The 19,024-nt window shown below is 47.1% G+C and overlaps 1 protein-coding gene across 4 annotated transcripts; it reads right to left on the reverse strand.

Moving 5' to 3' along the window:
- Nucleotides 1-417: 417 nt before the first annotated feature.
- On the reverse strand, nt 418-18,057 carry HOXA3 (homeobox A3). 4 transcript variants are annotated; one of them, XM_027639159.1, is made up of 4 exons: nt 17,958-18,057; nt 15,494-15,575; nt 3,683-4,271; nt 418-2,207 (listed from the first exon to the last, which is right to left on the reverse strand). In XM_027639159.1, the coding sequence occupies exons 3-4, from the start codon at nt 4,152-4,154 to the stop codon at nt 1,438-1,440; spliced, it is 1,242 nt and encodes a 413-aa protein (XP_027494960.1). In that variant the 5' UTR covers nt 4,155-4,271; nt 15,494-15,575; nt 17,958-18,057; the 3' UTR covers nt 418-1,437. The 4 variants fall into 4 exon arrangements, with proteins under 4 accessions (XP_027494960.1, XP_027494962.1, XP_027494961.1 ...); XM_027639161.1 differs by lacking the exons at nt 15,494-15,575; nt 17,958-18,057 and adding an exon at nt 12,326-12,415; XM_027639160.1 differs by lacking the exons at nt 15,494-15,575; nt 17,958-18,057 and adding an exon at nt 11,562-11,821.
- Nucleotides 18,058-19,024: the final 967 nt, after the last annotated feature.

A 19,024-nucleotide genomic window follows, 5' to 3' on the forward strand; every position in this document is an offset into this window, starting at 1 on the left:
CCAGTGCTGGCGGGGCTCCGGAGCCCCGGCTCCCCTCTTTCCGCAGCGGGTCAGCCCAGGAACAAGGCGACCCCTCCGCGCCAGCACCCACGCAGAGCTTTATCCTGAGCTCTGCTCCCATGTGCTTCACACACACCCTTGTACACACATACACGCACACACCCCCGCTGGCCTCCTCGCTCTGCTCCGCCGCCGGTCCCCCCTCAGACCCCGCGGGGAGGGGGCGATCCGCGCCCGCCTGCCCTCCGCGCCGGGCGGGCACCGCGCAGCGGGTGCGGGAGGAGGCAGCAGCCACGGGCCCTGAAGCCCCGCGGAAGGAAAGAAAAAAAAAGAGAGAAACATAGAGGGAAAAGGGAGAGGAAAAGAAAACTCTCTCTCCATGCCTAAGAAATGCTGTAAAGGCGTCTCGGGGCCCTTCGGGTGGGCGATCAGATCCTCGTGTGAGTTTACAGGCGAGTTTCCTATCTCCCCACGTCATGAAGGGCTCTCCCTTCCCCTGAGCTGTGAAGAACATGTTCTTAACTCTTTCTTATTCAGAATAAAAACTTTATTTTTTTTTTCCAGAACGTGAGCAGCAAGGAATGTATAACTTTCAAAACAAATCTAGCCTTTTCAGCTTCACACGCTTTTCACCTAGCTGGATGTTACAAGCATAAAGTATTCAAACCGTGATCTTTTTTTCCCAGATTTTATTGCATCATCATCATCATCGTTATCACCATTTTTAATAAAAGGAGCTACTAGTTTCCTTTCAAATGATATTTCCAACACGTGCCGATATGCCATCTAACATATGGCCAGGTAAATACCGCCTGAATATTCAGGGTACAGATTTTTTTTATATATATATAAATATGAACAAATGGGGATAAATAAAATTTTAAACACTTAGATTATTCAATGTTTGCAAAAAAAAATATAAATAAATCTGAATGTTCACCAGCATACACACATTGAAAGACTTACACGTATCAATAATTGTCCAGGGAGGCCCTGTCCAAGCGCTTGTGATGTCTTTCTTGCTATTTAAAAGAAGTGCAATAAAAAAAATTGCTTCCCCGTGGGATCAATCATGTACGAACAAATTCACATTTAAGAATTCCTTTTATAGAAAATTTGTTCATATACCCTGTTTTGATAAAAGTGTAGAAGGTAAAGTATAAAGCCTCTGCATACTCCCAAAGTGAGACACAAGGCTACAGTTCAAGAAGATAAATATCCACTAGTGAAACTATAGAGCAATTCAAGCAACAAATATTGCTACGTCACATAAACTAGAAAACGCTTTTACGAAAGGAAACAAACCAAACCAAAATGAACAAAAGAAACGAGAAGGGGAGGGGAGGGCACATGATGGAGGGAGGAGAAAGAGAAGGGAAGGGATGAGTACTTTCCAAAACTTGGGGGCTTGGTGTTCCACTTAGTGACTCCTGTCTCTTACAGATGGGTGAGTTTGGGCGCTTCCTGAATTCTTCCCTGAGAAGGATGGTGAGCAGTAAGGTCTGTGTATGTTGGATGTGGATCACAAGGTCCATGGTGGTGATTGTTGCCCATTGGCCCAGCCCCACTGTAGTCCATGTTGGCAGAGGGAGGATGAGGGAGATGAGTTAGACCAAAGATGGAAGGCCCAGAATTGGTCATGGTCTCCACGTAGTTGCCCCCTACATAGACGGGGCTTCCCTGTATATGTGGATTCCCATAACCGTTGCCTTGAAGAGGATGAGTATCGTATTCAGGTGTCACAGCTGCCGTTCCCGTGTATCTCTTTTGAGGAGGTGGGCAATTATTAAGAGGAGTGGTATACGATGCAGGGATGCCATAGGTGTTTTGATGAGGCTTGTTAAATGGCGGAGGCGACTGGGGCTCGTAGGGGACGCTGTTTACTAAAGAATGCATAGAGTTTAGATATCCCCCAGCAGCTGGAGGGACAGGGCTTCTGCTTGGGGACTGTCCTCCTGAAGAGGTCATCATGCCCTTGCCCTTTTGATCCTTTTTGTATTTCATTCTGCGGTTTTGAAACCAGATTTTGATCTGTCTTTCCGTGAGATTGAGCAAATTAGCCATTTCTACCCTTCGTGGCCTGCAAAGGTACCTATTGAAGTGGAACTCCTTTTCCAGTTCTACCAGCTGGGCACTTGTGTAAGCTGTACGGGCTCGCTTAGAGGAGGCTTGCCCCGGAGGGCTTTTATCACCAGCACAACTCTCACCTATGTAAATCACACAAAGAACACAATCAGCATGGCAAACCTAGACACGGCAACATGAGAAAATGGCCAACACCACCAGCACCGGGGGAGTCCAGCTCTCAAGCACAAGATGGATGCCCATGTGTGCAACAAGTTCTCCCCCATGGCATGAACTCAATCGTGCCAAGCAACAAGCATCAAAAGACTTCCTTCACCTCATTAGTGTCACTATATGACTACACTTGCTTCCTTTAAGAATGACAGCATGCAACATATCTTGAACTTGGCATAAAGGAGCAGGAAAGGTTTAGGGAAATACAGTGAGGTTTAGAAAGTCTGAAGGTGAACCTATGGCTCTGCTAGTATAGTGTGATCAGAATCTTCAAGAACTAGCTGTTCTCCATTTCTGTAAAGACCTGAAGCTCTCTTTTTCTGAAAACCATTTAATATACCATTTCATATATATATATATATACGTATAAGCTAGAAATGTCTGAAAATTGGGTATCTATGGTATAAAATTTTAACATAAAAACATAGAATTGACAGTATAGTGTTTTTATCATGTCTAGTGTATGGCATAAACATATGGTAGTGATTGGGAAGTATCCTACAGTGGCTAGGCTTGCAGATAGGCATATAGATATACTGAAACTTTACTGCTTTTTAATAAAATAAATGCATGATATGGAAGGTTGTAAACAGCAGTGTTACCATGACTTTAAAAAGCAGACTGGCAAAGACCATTGCTAAAGTTTTGGACTCTCTTTCCAAGGCACACTTAAGTGAAAAAGAGGAAGAAGTCAGAATAAACCCAACTCCTGGGCATTAGAGCTAGCACTGATGTTATCAATTTAGGTTTCCTTCAGTAATAAAAGCATTGATATACACTTCCATCCCTCAAATAATGTTTTATGGGCTGAAGTTTACGGCACTCCAGAATGATTTCTGTTTACCAGGCTTGTAACTTTGCCAATCAGCTTATTAAAATAGGAAGAGGTTCTGACTGCATGCAGGGCATTGATCCTGCCTGGATGTGATTATGAGCTATTTTATTCCCGTTACACTTCAGCAGAGATAGGTCACTGTCTTATTAATCTAACAGCACCATGCCAACAAAGTACTCAGGACAAGACTCTGGCTTAAGGCCTGGACTGTTCCACACTGACATGATTTACTGGAGGGGGGATTACCAAGGAAATGCGATGGATGCGGGAGGGCAAAAGTGGTTCAGCCACTAGGAAGCAAAGTCAATTCAGGCCTATTTTGGAAGGCTGGAAAAGTTTTGTATGGGGTGATTTGTTCACTGACTCCCCTCAGTGAATAAGCCAAGTGATAGCAACCCCTTTCCAAAAGCTTAAGGCAGTCAACTTAGAGAGCAAAAACGCCCCCACCCTCCCTTCCCTGAAGTGAAGATGGGTAGAGACAGCCCTCCTCCCTACTGGATGCATAGCCAGCCAAGGGGTACCCAGGGATAGGGGGAGCATGTTTCATACCTGAACTGGAACTGCTGGTTTTTTGCTTTGTGTTTTGCCGAGACTCTTTCATCCACGGGAATATCTGTTTGGACACGGTGGGTGAGTTAAGAGCTGGGCTTTTGGTGGGGTTGGCTGGGGTAGGGTTGCTGCTGGCATTTTGAGATGGTGAGGTGGAGGATGGAGGTGGAGGTTGTGCCTGCTGGGCTGGAGGTGGCTGCGGCGGAGCCTGTGGGTCAGCGAGGCCAGGAGGTTGGAGAGGCTGGCTGGGGAGGGTCCTCATGCAACTCTCACTGATGTCATTGGCCTTGTGGTGGGACACAGAGCTGCCAGGGGACTGGAGGGAGCACGCAGGGCGGTGGTACTCAGTTTCCACAAGTGATGAAGATGGAGGATATTGCTGCTGACTCGCATTATAAGTGAAACCATTTGCTCCTTGGTAGGGGTAGGCACCATAGATTGCAGAGCTGTCGTAGTAGGTCGCTTTTTGCATTTCGTTGTTTCCCAATATTTATTTCACAAACTGACAGGGTCTTGACACCCTTGGAGAATAACATTGGCACCCCTCTGTCACGTGGCGTTCTTCCTCCAATGGCCTCTCCAGGCAGACCTGGGGTGTGGGGAGAGTAGAGCAGGGTGAAGAAATGGTACAAATCCATCTTACTTTCAATAGCTAAGTGACATGAAAGCCATAAAAGAAAAAGTGGTCAGCAATATTTAGCAGCATGACTTGGCCTCAGGCGCAGAGCATTTACTGGCAGCTACAAATATGTGCTTTGCTGCACCGGGATATGGGCTTTCTAGGGTTATTTATTTATTTATTTATTTGTTTCTTCTTAAGAAATAGAGCAAGGGGGGTTGATCGTTTATCACCAAGAGGCTGTTTTAATACTGGTCGCTGAGATAAGGGTGATCGAGGAATCAGTGATGGGTAGGGGGTGGGCTCTTACTTCATTCCAACTCTAAGATCAAACTCTCTTCTGTAACCAATGTCGTTTTATTTTTAGCCTTTCTCTCCTGGTTACGACTCTCTATACAACTTCAAAGAAATACATGAGATTGTTCCTGCCTACGTGTGGCAGGGGGCAGGAGAGGGGTGGAAAGGTTCCCTAGGCAGGGATATGTAAACACTCCGATTCCAAGTGATGGATTTTAGCTTGTCTATGAAATGCTCGATAGGAAAATAAACAAAGCACCTTCTCCCCTCCGTGCTCGCACCCCAACCCGAAACGGCCAGGTCACGCACCCCGGCAGCGGCAGTTTCTGCGCGGGTGAGCCCCTACCGACGCCCGCAGCGGCTCCCTCTCGGCCCCGGAGTGCTCCAGCCCTCCTCCCACTCGTGACTGGGTCTGGAGCCTTAACTGCACCCGCCGCCGCACAAAGCCCCTTCTGCGAGGCCAGCAGGGGCAAGTTGGGAGCTTCACCCGTGGTTGGTGTTTTTTTTTTTTTTCCCAGCAGTTATTTTCAAGACACTAACTTTTCGTGGAATCAGCCAGATCCTACCTGTTAAAACATGATGGATTGGGGGAAAAAAACACCAGGAACCTGAAAAACCAGCGTTCATCTCCATGACCACGGCTTGAACTTTCCTTCCAACTTAGCGATAATAGGTTCTGTCTTGGAAACTGCTATGTAATTTGATGTATGAGGGTCACTTGGCTGGGGAGAGGGTGGACACAAATCCAGAGAATGCTTCTCCTGCCCGGGCGAATCCCTTCCCCGCCCCACCGCCCCCCACCCCCCGCTCCCCTTTTTTTTTTTTTTTGGTCACCCATCCTCCTTTCTTTCTGGGATTTCCCCCCCTCCACGCAACCCCCCCTCTCTCCCCAGATTAAAGTCTACTGGTCACCTGCTTGAAAATAACCAATTAAAGAATCACCCGTATTAATGAGAGAAGACCTGTGCGTAACCTCCGATCTAGGAGCTGTTTCCACACGCACTCACATTGTTCTCAGAAATTGAAGTGTGTTCCTCACCGTCCCCTACCCTCTTGCTGGCAAATAACCATGTCTTTTCAGATCAGAAGAGCCTCTCTTTTCTTTTACCACTTTCCCCGTACTTAAGCAGCTGGATATTTCCCCCCCCAAAAAACATCTAACGAGGACAAATGCTTAGGGGCGAAAAGCCTTACACAACATATGCACCAAACGAGCTCATTCTACACCTTTCAAGTTATACAGGTTCTTAGAAAACAGTACTCCTTTTGTTAGATCGTAACAAAATGAAGGCAATACACCTACAGCAGAGTGGCTATCCTGTTATTGCACTAATCAAGCTCTTTGGATGCTATTAAGCTAATAAGGCGATGGAGATCTGAGGCGCGCACACAATTTCCAGTTCCTCGCCTCTCCTTCCCGATGCTATCTAGGCCTGGTGTGATTTTTCTCAATTCCTTTGAAAGAGAGAATATAGACACCACTACCAGAGGAGAAGGAGGAAATAATCAACCAGCGGTGATTTTACAAAGACACCCGCCTTTCATGATCGCGACATCAAATATTTCGCCTTCCCTCGGCCGCTAGGAAGTTTTGAGGGTCAGGCAGGACGGGTAGTGCGGAGTGGGGATGCTCCCGCAGCTGCTGGCCCGCAGACAATAGACAACTTTACTCGGAAGTAAAAATATTATTGAAGTTTCGGCCGCCTGCCAGCAAGTAAAAACAAAAAAATCAGATCCCGCGTTTGGCTTCGCCAAGTTAATCACTTCCTACAAAGTTATGGAGAAGCGGGGGTAACCTGAGGAGAGCCTGGTCATTCCTGGAAAAAGCGGGAATAGCGGGATTAAGAGCGACAACGATCACGATAATAATAGCGCCCTAACGGGAGAGAGGAGCAAGGGTGGGGGTGGATTTACCACCCCAGCCGGTGCCTGGGAGGGGAAGAGTTCTCCTCTCCCCCTCGAATACAAAAGGCCAGGTCTCACAAACACAGATGGGCCCCCGATTTTTCCAATACCCGGTTTATCGGCTTCATCTCCGTTTGTGCAGTACACAGCTCTGCCATTTACCAACTTCTGTCCCCCCACCCAAACGGCCCAGAGACAGCAGATGAAAGTTGCTTGGGGAAGGCAATTCGCTTGCTTTCCTCCACTCCCCACTTCAGCTCTCTCCTATCCTCTCCTTCCCTCCGTTTTCCCCTCCTCCCAAGCACACCAGATCTTTGCCCTGTAACTCTCAGCCGAGCCCCGAACTCTGACTTTAGGACGAAAAATCGCGCAGCCCCCCTGAAAGATTTCCTGAAAGATAAAGATGAAGTTGAGAGAAGGTGGGGGGGTGGGAGGAAAAGAGCAGAGAGAGCTGCCTGAACATGAAGTGTAAGGGTATCAGTCACTGCCTGGAAGGAAGCCCCAGCTTGTGAACTCTTCTTGAACCGACATTTAAGTCTACGGTCATAAATCACTGGGACATAAACTCCGCCATTCACGACTGATAGCAGCGTATTTGTGGCCTGCTTACCTTAACTTCTGACGACTGAGGCGGAAGCCAGCATGCTCTCTCTCTCTCTCTCTCTTTTTTTTTTTTTTTTTTTGGAGGCGACACAACCCAGGGAGCAGGGGCTGTCTGCCTCAGCCTGATCCCTGTGGCCGCGGGGTGGGCACCGACTCAGTTACTCCGCACCCGGGACGAGCCCTGCCCCGCACGGATGGGGACGGTTGCTCCGGACACCCGCCTTCCCCGCTCCCCTGACGCTGGAGGCTGCCCACCCTACCCCGAGCCGGTCCCCGGCGTACCGGCCTCCCCCTGCGCGGGGCACGGAGGACGGGGATGTTTCCCAGGGCTGCTCTGGGAAAGGAAAGAGAGAGAGGGAAGGAGAAAGGGTGGAGGGGAGGGGGGGAGTGGAGGAAAAAAAAAAAAAAAAAAAAAATAAAAAAAAAAAAGGAAGGAAGAAAGAAAGGCGGCAGCCTGGGGAAGCCTAGGGCAGGGTGGGGGCTGGGGAGGGAGCGGAGGAGCGCGGCAGTGAAGGAGTGCGGCCCCCCCCGCACCCGGGCGTCACCAAAGTCCAGGAAAATTATGCTAATGAAGACAAACGGCGCTCACAAAGGGTCGCTCTCACCAGCCTCCGGGGTGCTGCTGGGGGGCCTCGAGTTTGTCCCTCTTATCGGTGGGCTTGGGGGGCGGCTGCAGAGTAGCCCCTCTGCCTCTCCTCACGGCCAGGAGCCCCGCACAGCCCTGGCTGAGTCCCGGGGAGGGGAGCAAAGCCCGGAGAGCCGAGGCAGGGTCCGGAGAGCCAACCGAAGCCCACCAGGATCCCCGCTCTGGGCGATGCTTTCAGAGCCACGCTGGAAATCATTAGAGTTACTAATTATTAACTCATGCATGCGTGAGCGCACACACACACAGATGTACACACAGACACCCCCCTGTCCCGTCCCTCCCCCCCCAAATATCCCCAACGCCTGGGACGGGCACAGAGGCGCTCACACACACACATGTGCTGCACAGACGGGTCGGGGTGCCCGCAGCCCCCCGTGGGGACGTGTGGGCGTCAGCCCCGCGTGGATGTGGGCCCGGAGCCTCACAGCTCGCCTTCGCCTTCTTTCCGCGGCAGAGGTGGGGAAGGCCCTCGCCTCTTTCTTCAGCGCCACGGGTTTTGGGGGTGGTGGAGTCCCCCCAGTTTCCTGCAACAGAAACACGGCAGCGACCGTGCAAACGAGAACTTAAACAAAGTTTCAGACCCTGCCGGTCTGGCAGACGTTAACGGGGCTCTGCGTTCTGCATTAAGCGGAACCTCCGAATAAAACCTAGGTGTAAATTTGACATTACTTCGTTAATTAAGGCATTACAAATGTAACCAGTCCGTTTAAAGCACGAGAGAGCCCGGCGTCATCTTTAAACACAAACAAAGCCAGGGGGAAGCGAGAAATAAAAAGCACTATAAGGCTGGGGTGGCCTCTTACGCATACCAATGGTTTTTGTCATTTATGGCTATGCAAGATTTATGACTTCGTGCACCAAAGCTGTAAACAGAGCACTAAAACAGAAAACACTTGCTCCTTATGGCATAAGTGAGAAGGCACCACATGAAAGGGGAAGCGGCCAGCGTAGGAGGAGAGGAGAGGCAAAAATCCCGCGTACGGGTTTTGCTTCAAACAATCCCATGAATGTTGCATCGGAAGAAAAAAAAGTCTTTTTAGTCAATAATCAACCCCACACTTTCTTCTGAAACTGCTGATCTGCCATTCGCCCACTTGCCCGGCCAAATAGCGAGAGGCAGCGCTGCGCCCCGACGGAGCCCCTCGGACTGGCGAGGAGGATTTGGACTGGGAGAGAAAGATGGGGACTGCCGAAACCTGCGGACACGGGGTAGCCTGCTGGTTTGGGGAGCCCCGCCGAAAGCTACGAGAGCTTTTCCGAGGAGCGCGTTTCAACTTGGGAGCCATCTCCAGCGGGATATTCTGACTACGTGTCTGTATTTAAGAGAGGAGAAGGGGAGTGGCGGGAAGGTCTTTTTAAAAATGAAAGGATTTGCAAGGACTTTAATCGTGAGAACGGAAAGGGTTCATAGGAATATTGTTGTGTTTCCTCCATTCGTCTTACTGCCTGCAAAGAGTATTTTGCGAGGATTCTCCTATTAGTCCTGTTTCCCCACGCCCCCTCTCTCCCCAAAGAGGTAATTTTAAACATGAGAAGATGATTATTTTTTTTTATGTCTCCGATGATGTAGAATAAGTGTTCCAACGCACAAATCCCCGCTGTTTTTATCTGTCTTTCCCTCCCAGAGGCCGAATATTTTCTTTCTGCTTCATTCCGCGGAGAGAGATAGGGCTCAGCTAGGGGAGGGACGGGCGGCGTTTGGGGCCGATTCCTGGGTCAGAAATGAGCTGCCTTTTCTCCCCGAAGAGACTCACTCTGCGGGACTCCCTCCTGTCTCCCCCCTCCCCTCCCCGGAGTTCCTAATTTCCGAATAAAATAATGCCTGTAAAGCGCCTTGTCCTTGGATGCCCCGAAATGGAAGCAGGTAGCACTATAGTTCAAAGCTGGTTTGGGGGGGGATCTCTTAGAGATGAAATAGCAAGGTAGGGAGTTGCTGGAGAAGGGGGGCAGTTCTGGAACTGGTGCCTGTCCAAGTCGTTAGAGATTTAGGAGGAAATATCAGCTGAATTAGAGAAGGACTGGACAATCGAAGCGAGTCGTGGTCAGTCTAAATTGTTGTTTATATTTTCTAACACTAGAGAGGCAACGCACCCTTCGCTATTTGCTCAACAGACTGAAGTTATTTACACAACTCGCCGAAATCCCCCTCTCCTCCAGAACTCTTCTTGCTTTCTTTTGCTCTAGAGAAGGACTGTATTATTTATGAGTGTTTTAACTGGGTCAATATGCATCCGAACTGGGCCATAAATCAGAGGAAACGCTGCCAACTAATTTAGCTGCAATTAAAGCTCGCACTTTATTTTTGAGGCGCGTTTTGGCCCATTTCAAAACACGGTAAAGCCAGCTTTGGCTTTTAGACACACAACTGGGAGTGAAACAGCTCTCCTCCTCTCGCTGAAGAGAGAGAGTCGCCGGGTCTAAGAAAGGACAACGTGCTTCAGTATGGCGAGAAGGGGAAATATAACTTATTAGGGTCAGTTCTGCTTTGAGAGCAGCTTTAAAGAACAGGAAAACGTGAGACCATCCCAAACATCACCCTGCAGATCTCTGCAGAACGGCCGCGAGCAGCTCCGAGTGGAAATAACCTTTTTTGTTGTTGTTTTCAGCAGAGATTTTATCATCGTTCGCTTTTCTTCTTCTTTCCTTCCCTTCCCTTTCTGACCGCTTAGAAGACGAGCAATTAAAAACACCGGGTAACTGGACACAAAATAGTACAACAGGAATAGGCGAGAGATGTGGAGGAAAGCCAACCCCAGTGCTCCAACCTTTCCCAAAGCCGGGACACACTGGAGAAATATGGTTTCATATAGCATTTTGCCCTCCTTGGATAGCCAAATATTCTTTCTTTTTTGTCATTTAAAGCGCATTCTTCATATATATATATATATATATATATATGCGCATTCATATTTATAAGTATATGCAAATACTCACATATTTATATATACAGATATATCTATATTTATGTAAACGACGGGACGGATATGAATTTAGGTCCTCCTAGAAGGTACTTCCCAGTCCTCTCCTTTTTATTCTCTCTTTCCAGATCCCCTTTCAGAGAGACAGAATAAACCCGCACATTTGCAAGGTTGATTTATTGTTAGAAGCCGTGGCTGGCTTGTTCCTTCTCACCGCGGAGAAATAAAGAGGAGCCCCTTGGCTCATTTGGGAAGGAGAAGCTTTGCCATATTGCTGAGCGCCCATGCAGCGCTCCGCTCACAGTAAACAAAGTACCACTAAAGCATCATAAATAAAATGGCAGCACGATCGCACAGTCATCGATTTACGGAGCGGCAGCGGCCGAACAAACACCCATAAAACAACAACCGCCGCCGCACACTCGAGCACGACCCCGACCGAGGAGCATCACATACACCCCCCGCATAGTTTTCTCCGACTTGCCCAAATACATAAATAAACAAACACTAAAACACACAAATAAAATAATAGAATAAAATTAAGGGAGAAATTTTCAAACATGACAATAAAAGAGGCTTCCGATCTCTAGCCGGTCATAAATAATGATAAGATGGCAATCGAGGGGCTGGAGCAGAGGCAGCTGGCCATCAACAGCAGTGTGGGATCTCTATGGAGAAAAATAAATAAAGAAGCAAACTCTCCCTGCTCTGCTCGCTGCGAGGGTAGAGTTGAATATTTACCGCAGCAAATTGAAACAAAGGGGGAAGCAGCCTGGGTCCGGGTGCACACACACCCGCACGCACACACACGCACTCACTCCAGCCTCTGCTACTGACCTTTGCCTCGAACAGCAATAACTCACCACATAAATGAACAATCAACGGAAATACCTTAAAATAAAATCCATCCTTTCTAACGAAGCATTTCGTCCTCTCGGCTCCACAATAACCTTTCCATAAGGAACGAAAGCTGTCAGCGAAATGGCCAGCTCTTGCGGGGACGGTGATGGGGGCAGGAGAAAAAAAGAATAATAGAAAGCAGTGCTTGCTCTGAACAGAAACTGGAAAAGCGTAATCGCAGACGGAGCCAGACCGGGTCTCCACTCCAAATGCCACAATAATGCGCTGTATTATGTGCTCACGTGGTCATACGTCAACTTAAATCCTTTTATTTGAAATAGGGAATCATTGAAGGAACTGGCTTTCTTAGAGCGAGCCTTCGCTTTTTAAAGCCTTAACCCAATATGTTAAAGAAGAGTTTTAAGGGAGGAGAAAAAAAAATTCTAAGAGATGCAGATGACTGGGGGAGGGGGGGAGATTGGTTTGATTCTCTTTCCTCCCACACCAATATTTCTTTACACAAAGCCCATTGGAAGGTAAGCGGAATTCTTCTTATAATATGGGATTACGCTGCACTTTGATACTTAGCCTAATTAACCGGCATTTGCTCCCCAGGCCCGCCACTCTGCTCCACGTCGCATATCCTCCGCAACTCCCGAAGAAAACCCAAATCTTAATGCTATTATTTCCAGCCCTCTTCTAAACGGGACGATTACCAGCCTTCCCCCCACCCCCAGCTGCTATTGTACAGGGCTTGCTCAACTCCCACTCGCTACATCAGGGCTCCTGTAGAAACTAAAAAGACCTTTAATTACCTGACAAAGGCAAAAGACCGTCTCTTCTAAGAAGCTAGTTGATTTTTGTCCTCGTAACACCCTATGAAGAATACACCTTCCTTCACTGGCGTGCCTCTGAATTTTGCAAAATCTTTTGGGACCTTGCTGTTAAACCTGTGCTTACGCATTTCCTATACAGCTAGTTTGAGTGATGCACAAAATTATAGGTTGCTAATGATGAAAAAAAATTGAGGAGGGGGAGCTCTTTGCCTAAGGGGAAAAAAATTAAGAAAAAAAGAGAAGAGCGAAGTTGTATGCAACCCCTGAGCCTGGCAGCTTCGCCTGTGTGTGAACACATCACATCTTCCCTGTTAGATTGTTTAACTTGTTCTATTGACACAATAAGCTAAACAAACAAAAGAAACCCTCCACTCACATAACTTTTCTAGAAGGAATCAAAGTAAAACAGGTAGTTCATTCTTTTAACGTTCTCCTGGTCCAGTTTTGTGACTCCAGCATTGTACATCATGATGCATACACCCTAACCTAAATCTTTCCACCATCTCCCATAAGTTCAAAGAAGCTAACTACATATTCCCTCTTAGTGTTTCACCTGCATATCATTGAACAGAATGGAAGGAGTTTTCTTTTTAAACGTGATTTTTAGTGATATGGCCAAGCCTTATATACTCTTCCCTGGATTGTAAAAGTGGGCCACTGGAACATAAACCCATTCGTAACAGTGTATAGTAGTGGCTACTGCAGCAAAGTCAGCATGAAATTACAACAGGAGAAAAATTCGCAATTTTTCATATGGAAGTGATTAAGCTAGTATCAGCGTATACGTCTATTATCCCTCACTAAGAACTGGAATAAAAACTATAGACCTTTGAAAAAAGAGAAAGCATAAGGTACACTCAACATACCCGAGTCTGTGACTATCAGAACTCGTGGTAACTCCACAGCTCTCATACTTAACATAAACCAAGGCCTATATTTGCTCGAGATGGATTCACGGTTCTTTTAAATATGGTGCATTTACGTCCCATAGAAGAAACATACAGAGAAGTTATTCTGCAACAATGAAACTGAAATTACTGGGGATTGGAGCAGATGATGAAGAAAGTAAAGCAAGCCTGTCTTGGGGCTGTTGTAAAAAGTTATCGACTGCTTTGCGTCAAAAGCAGAAAGATGGCTTTAGAAGTTACAGTCCTGAGCAAATAGAAACTACAAAAGCAATAAATCACCACCATAAGTCAGCTTAAATGCCTTAACGCTAGCTGTGACTATTGGCTTCAAAACGCTGTTTCTATGAACATCTTTATTAGTATTAATGGTCAGGTTAATCCTAAAACTACTGTTTAACAATTAACTTCATGTATATAGTGGGGAAACTAATTAATTCTTAAGAAAAGTAACTTCTTGACTTGTGAATACCTTTCACAGGGTGTGCTTTGGGAGGGCAGAGGGGGGGAGTCTGCCTAACTTTGTACTGTCCTGGATCGCAGCTGAAAATTATTCCCTTCCGCCGAATTTGGAGAAAGTTTTCTTTGCTCTGATAGCATGATTACGAAGTTTCAGATACAAATTCAAATGATCTTGCGAGTCGCAGGCGCTAGGTTTCCCTCACCACCCTATTTATTGCTTTGTTCCTGTTCCTGGACGTTCAACATTGTGTTTTATTACCTCGATGATTTGGAGACCCGAAACACCGTTTCTAGGAGAAAAATGTGGAGTTTATCAGTAGGTCTGCTACTGATTTTTCTGCGCTTTATACACATGGCTTCGAGCTGAGCTGAAATTCCAGCCTCAGTAACAACAAACAGATCTGAGTTCATAACGTACCTTCATTAAGAGAGACCCTTTGTGGCCACTCTGGCATCAATAGCCACTCCTGGCATTAATACTATTTAAAGTTGTCTTCGATATAATTAGATTTAGGATTTTTACTGTGTTTCAAGTCTACTCTTATGATAGTTGTTAAGAGGTGTGCCTATCACTCCCATGTGGAGATGAAATGGGAATCACCATACGATACAAGTACTTATTTCCTTGTTCCCTCGAAAGATTTGAAATCTGCTGGGATGCAGAGCTGTTTACCTACACCCGTGAGTCTGATAGAGATAAACTTGGTCTTTGATCATTTCCAAGTAGATAAAAAGAGTAGAACTATCGACTGTGCCCTTGTGTGAGAAGTTCTGCTCAGAGTCAGCAGAGTCAGAGTCTGCCAGTGCTGGATTCGTCGAGGAATCCCAAATATCTGCACGCAATGCTGTGGGTACATGCCACTGGAGGAAGGTTCCTTCTTACCGTATTTTCGCTTTCAATTTCCGAACACAAGCGTGAATGGACATTCGCAGTGCCTTTTTGTAGTTAAGATTTAAGCAGCCCATTAAGCCAACACAAAGAGCCCTTGTAGTTCTGTAATTTATGGCCGCTTTTAAAAGGTAGTAAAGTACACTAATTGTACATCAACGTCCAAAAATAAGCAGGTAAATCTAGCAGGATTTTGAGCTAATTCTGTGTAATCCTCCCCTCTCGGCGGCTGGCATGAAAAACTTGTCACTATGGAAAGCATTTCATTTCTCCTGCCAAAGGACCAAGCACATAAAAGACTCCAACAACTCCGAACCACCAGACACTGACCTCCGTTCAGTGCAAAGCAGGCCAAGCCAGACAAATACCCGAAATTTACTCGCGAACCATTCTGGTGTATGCACGCAGGCAAAAATCAGGTTTTCTAACATCCCCACATGCACTCCACGTTTGCAGAACTGACTGCGGAACTCCTCGAGGAGGAGGCGAACAGACAAGCCGCGATAAGCAGCCACTCAACACCGAACCGGCTCCAACCCTCTCTCCCTTGCCTTGCGCCTTTGATTTGGGAAGGAGCTAAGAATGGACAAAGAAATTCTCTAACTCCTTCGCTCTTCAGATGACTTTGCATCCTTCCTGTTCCCAATGCCTTTATAAGGATGGCGATCACTCAGGTCCCGTACACTTCTTTGTCTGCCCAGACACGCGCATTCACCACCCACGGAAGATGAATAGAGTCAATGCAGAAAAAAATTCCAGCTAGGTTAAATATTTATCACAACAACAACAAAATCTCATTCCAGCAGGCTTGTTCTTCATGCAGATACCAGGCAAATCGCTTTCTTACAGCAGCCACCGGCGCAAAAGCAGCGGCCGCTGACCGACTCTTACCTTCTCCAGCTGCGCAAGGTTGGGCTGAGGCGCTCCCAGCTTCTTCCACCGCCCCGGCCGAGCGGTTTCTTTTCGGGGCTCCCTGTAAACAAGCAACAAACAACACCTTACCGGGGAGTGCAGGGGGAGGTATTTTGCGCCTTCATTGGCAATACATAGTTTGTCGGGTGCACTGGGAGAGCCCCGGAGAGGGGTGGGCAGGGATGGAGCGGGCTCGGGCTCCTCGCGGAGTGTGGGTTGCCACCCGGATGAAGAGCACAGGGAGCTGAGAAATAAAAGCGTGCGGTTGATTTTTTTGGTTGGGTTTTTTTTTGTTGTTTTTTTTTGTGTGTGTGTGTGTGTGTGATTTTTTTTTTTTTTTTAATTTTTTTCCTCGTAGACAACTATGCCTTCTGTCTCCAAGTGTTTGGAAATACTGTCATTCCAAATTCTTGTTACATGAATGTCTGCTTTATTTTCCTCTGGGAAACCTTTGTTTAGGATCATTTAATCAAGAACAGACATTAAACACAAGTCGTGGTGTTCATCTCTGCTGAATAAAACGCGGAAAGTGTTCCAGTTTAAATGCAGGGAGTATTGTGGTTGGGCTTTTATTCAAACGGTTATTCGGGGCCCAATCCTGCCACCACTAGCGCAATAAGAGACTAACAGTTGACCTCACTGTAGCGGAATCGGGCCCAAATGATTTTTTTCTTTTTGGCTTTTTTTTAAGGGAAAAGAAACCAAACCGAAAACAAAAACCAAAACACTGAAAGCCATTGACGGAGGGGGGGAAAATCGGGCCGCTTCTTTCCCCTAAAATAGACAATACTGCACAGACCAAGAAGACAACAGTCAGATTATTTGCATATCACTTACTGAATCACTTTTATATATGAATTTGTCAGATATAACAATGTACCCCCGTATTCAGTCTTGCTAATAAAACCCATCTAATGCATCTTAAAATCGTCAGTAAATGCAAATGCTAATAATTAAATAACACAGTTCTTGTGAAAGGGTGTTATCTGAGCCTTGGAAATATTAGGTCTATCTTGGGATAACTTTTCGAGCGGAGACTTTGCTTTGGTAATTTAGTAGTTCAATAATTACGCTAATAATTTTAAATTTGGTGTTGAACTCCAGTCTACATAAAATCATGCAGTAATAGCCTACTAAACTGTTTATTGCTGTGTCATAAATTTGAGAGCGCTGACTGTTAAAATCTGCTGGCAAACACAAAAGAAAATAGAAAGTTCAATCTGCAATGGCAGAGCCCGAGTGCTGCTTCCTGGGGTTATCCTTAGCTCTACCTTTCTCTCCACTCGCCTTCAGCGCAGGGGGAACCCCCTGGCATTTTAGGCTTAAAAACATACCTTAGCCGTTTTGATCCCTAATCAATAGTCATGTTACAAACAGCAATAATCATCGATCAAGCATGTCGTGACTGGGTTGTCCCACTCGTGTTAAATATGGAGCGTGTATCTGAAAATGGTGCCAGCGACTTTCTGTTATTTATTTTAGAGCTATTAGGTCACGCTACCATATTTTACACTGCCACGGTCCTTTAAACTATGCTGCTTCTTGAAAGAGTTGCTAAGTAGTAGTAAAGCACTTTAAAAAAGCTCTAACTTTTTTTTTTTTTTAATTTGTTGTTATCCCAAACTCTAATATTCATTGCGGCACTCTAAGTTCGTACATAAATCGTTCAGACTAATGAGTCATAGAGAAATTCGCCCATGACTTTTCCTTCACAATGCTCACTGCCTTTCCATTGCTTTTTTGGCCCTGTATTAAGAGCCGGTGATTTATTAACGCCAGGAAAATTGAACAAAGCAGGTCCTCCTGCACCGTGGCACCCAGCCTTCCACAGTGTGAATTAGAACATTATCAAATGTGTTTGCTTCGGTAACACTTAATCACCAAAAGCCGTAATGTGACCACAAGGCAGCTGAAACAAAGATTTAACATTTCTAAATATTAAACTTGTTAAGCAAATGCTCAGCACACAAAGCAAGCACAAACAATTAAAGTCATCAAGCTAGAAATACACACTACCTACTTACCACCACAGACCCTACTGCTTGCTTAAGAAGTTTAGAATCTTTCAAGATAAATCAGGTGGGTATTTTTTTTAAGGAAAAAAAAAAAAAAAAGAAAGAAAAACAAACTCCAGTAATAAGGAGTTGAGTTTCACTTCTGAGAGAATCACTCCTAGTGAGGACTGACGGCCACAGATCCATTCCTGACTATCTGCATTAATTATTTAATGAGTCACGTGACCACAAAGATAAAAATTTCAATATCTCCCCCAGAACAGACGCAACACCTTTATCTGCGAGCGCAGGGATGCTCGTACTTGGGTCCCCTAATCTCTCCTTGCTTTGACAGCTCCTCAGTTTCTAGGGAGAGTGCTAGGGCATTAATAACATGGGTTTGTCCCGTCCTGCACAGAGAGATGGGTCAGCTTTACACCCACACACACCTCCAAACGAGTCAGTTGAACCCAGATCCTCATTGTCTGCAGCGGGGAGGGGGCTCTGAGCACCAGGACGGCATCCCCCGGGCAGCCTTCCATGGGTCAGTGCTGCCTGTCCGCGGGCCCGGGAGGAGCCAGGAGGGCTGCCCGGGGCCGGAGGGAGGAGGCCGTGGAGCTTTCTCTGCCCACGCGGGGAGCCCCGGCCCCACTGGGACCCTCGTGGGCCGGGCTTGGGCGCCCGCGCAACACCGCGCTGAAGGGGACAGCCCTGGGGCGACCCCGCGGGATCCCATCCGCCGCAGCCTGGCCTTGCCGTGAGGCTGAGGACATGGCAAGAGCCTCCGCCTCCTCGGGGACGTGACGTGCGGGTGCCCCGGGGCCGCGCCGCCCGGCCCGCTCTGGCGGAGGTGCGGGAACGGCAGGCGGGCTCGGGGCTGCCCGAATAGGGCAGCACGGGAGGACTGGGGGGAGCCGAAGTTTCATGGCAAGCCTGTCAAGATCTCCACCTGTGTGAGGGCTCCCCCCACCCCTTCCTCGTTTACAAACACTGAGCAAGAAGGCCATGGAACTGCAAGCACCCTGAACAAAAAAAAAAAAAAAAAAAAAAAAAATTCCCGGCATTGCGTAATCTCCCAAGGCAGGATGGCTCTGGTTATTAAATACCACAAGGCGCTTGTCACAGCTCAGCTCCTCGTGTAATGAAACACCAGGTATAGCAAAAGCTCGTAGGAAAAACGAGGAGGCAGATCTTGGAAGAGGAGCATTTTTCTTGGTGGTGGAGGGGAGGTGGGTGCCGGGGTTAACGGCGTGGCGTTCCCTGCAGCCAGCAAATTGACTCCGAGCTGATTCGGTCTTTCTTTGAAATATTGACAAACTTCACTTTCAGCGTTTTGGGCCGCGCTTGCCTTTGTGGCCAGAGCAGATAAATCCGTGTGTGAGAGACACCGGGAGAGCAGGAGAGAGGGAGGGGGGAAAGAGACATTTAGGTCCAAGTGCCGGATTAAAAAGAATACTGTCTTTAAAGGTCAAGGGTTTGAAGGGTCAGTCTGCTCCTCTAAAAAAAACAATTAATG

This window comes from Corapipo altera, unplaced genomic scaffold (genome assembly GCF_003945725.1).
Source record: "Corapipo altera isolate COAL_440 unplaced genomic scaffold, ASM394572v1 44, whole genome shotgun sequence".
Classification (NCBI taxonomy): Eukaryota; Metazoa; Chordata; class Aves; order Passeriformes; family Pipridae; genus Corapipo; species Corapipo altera.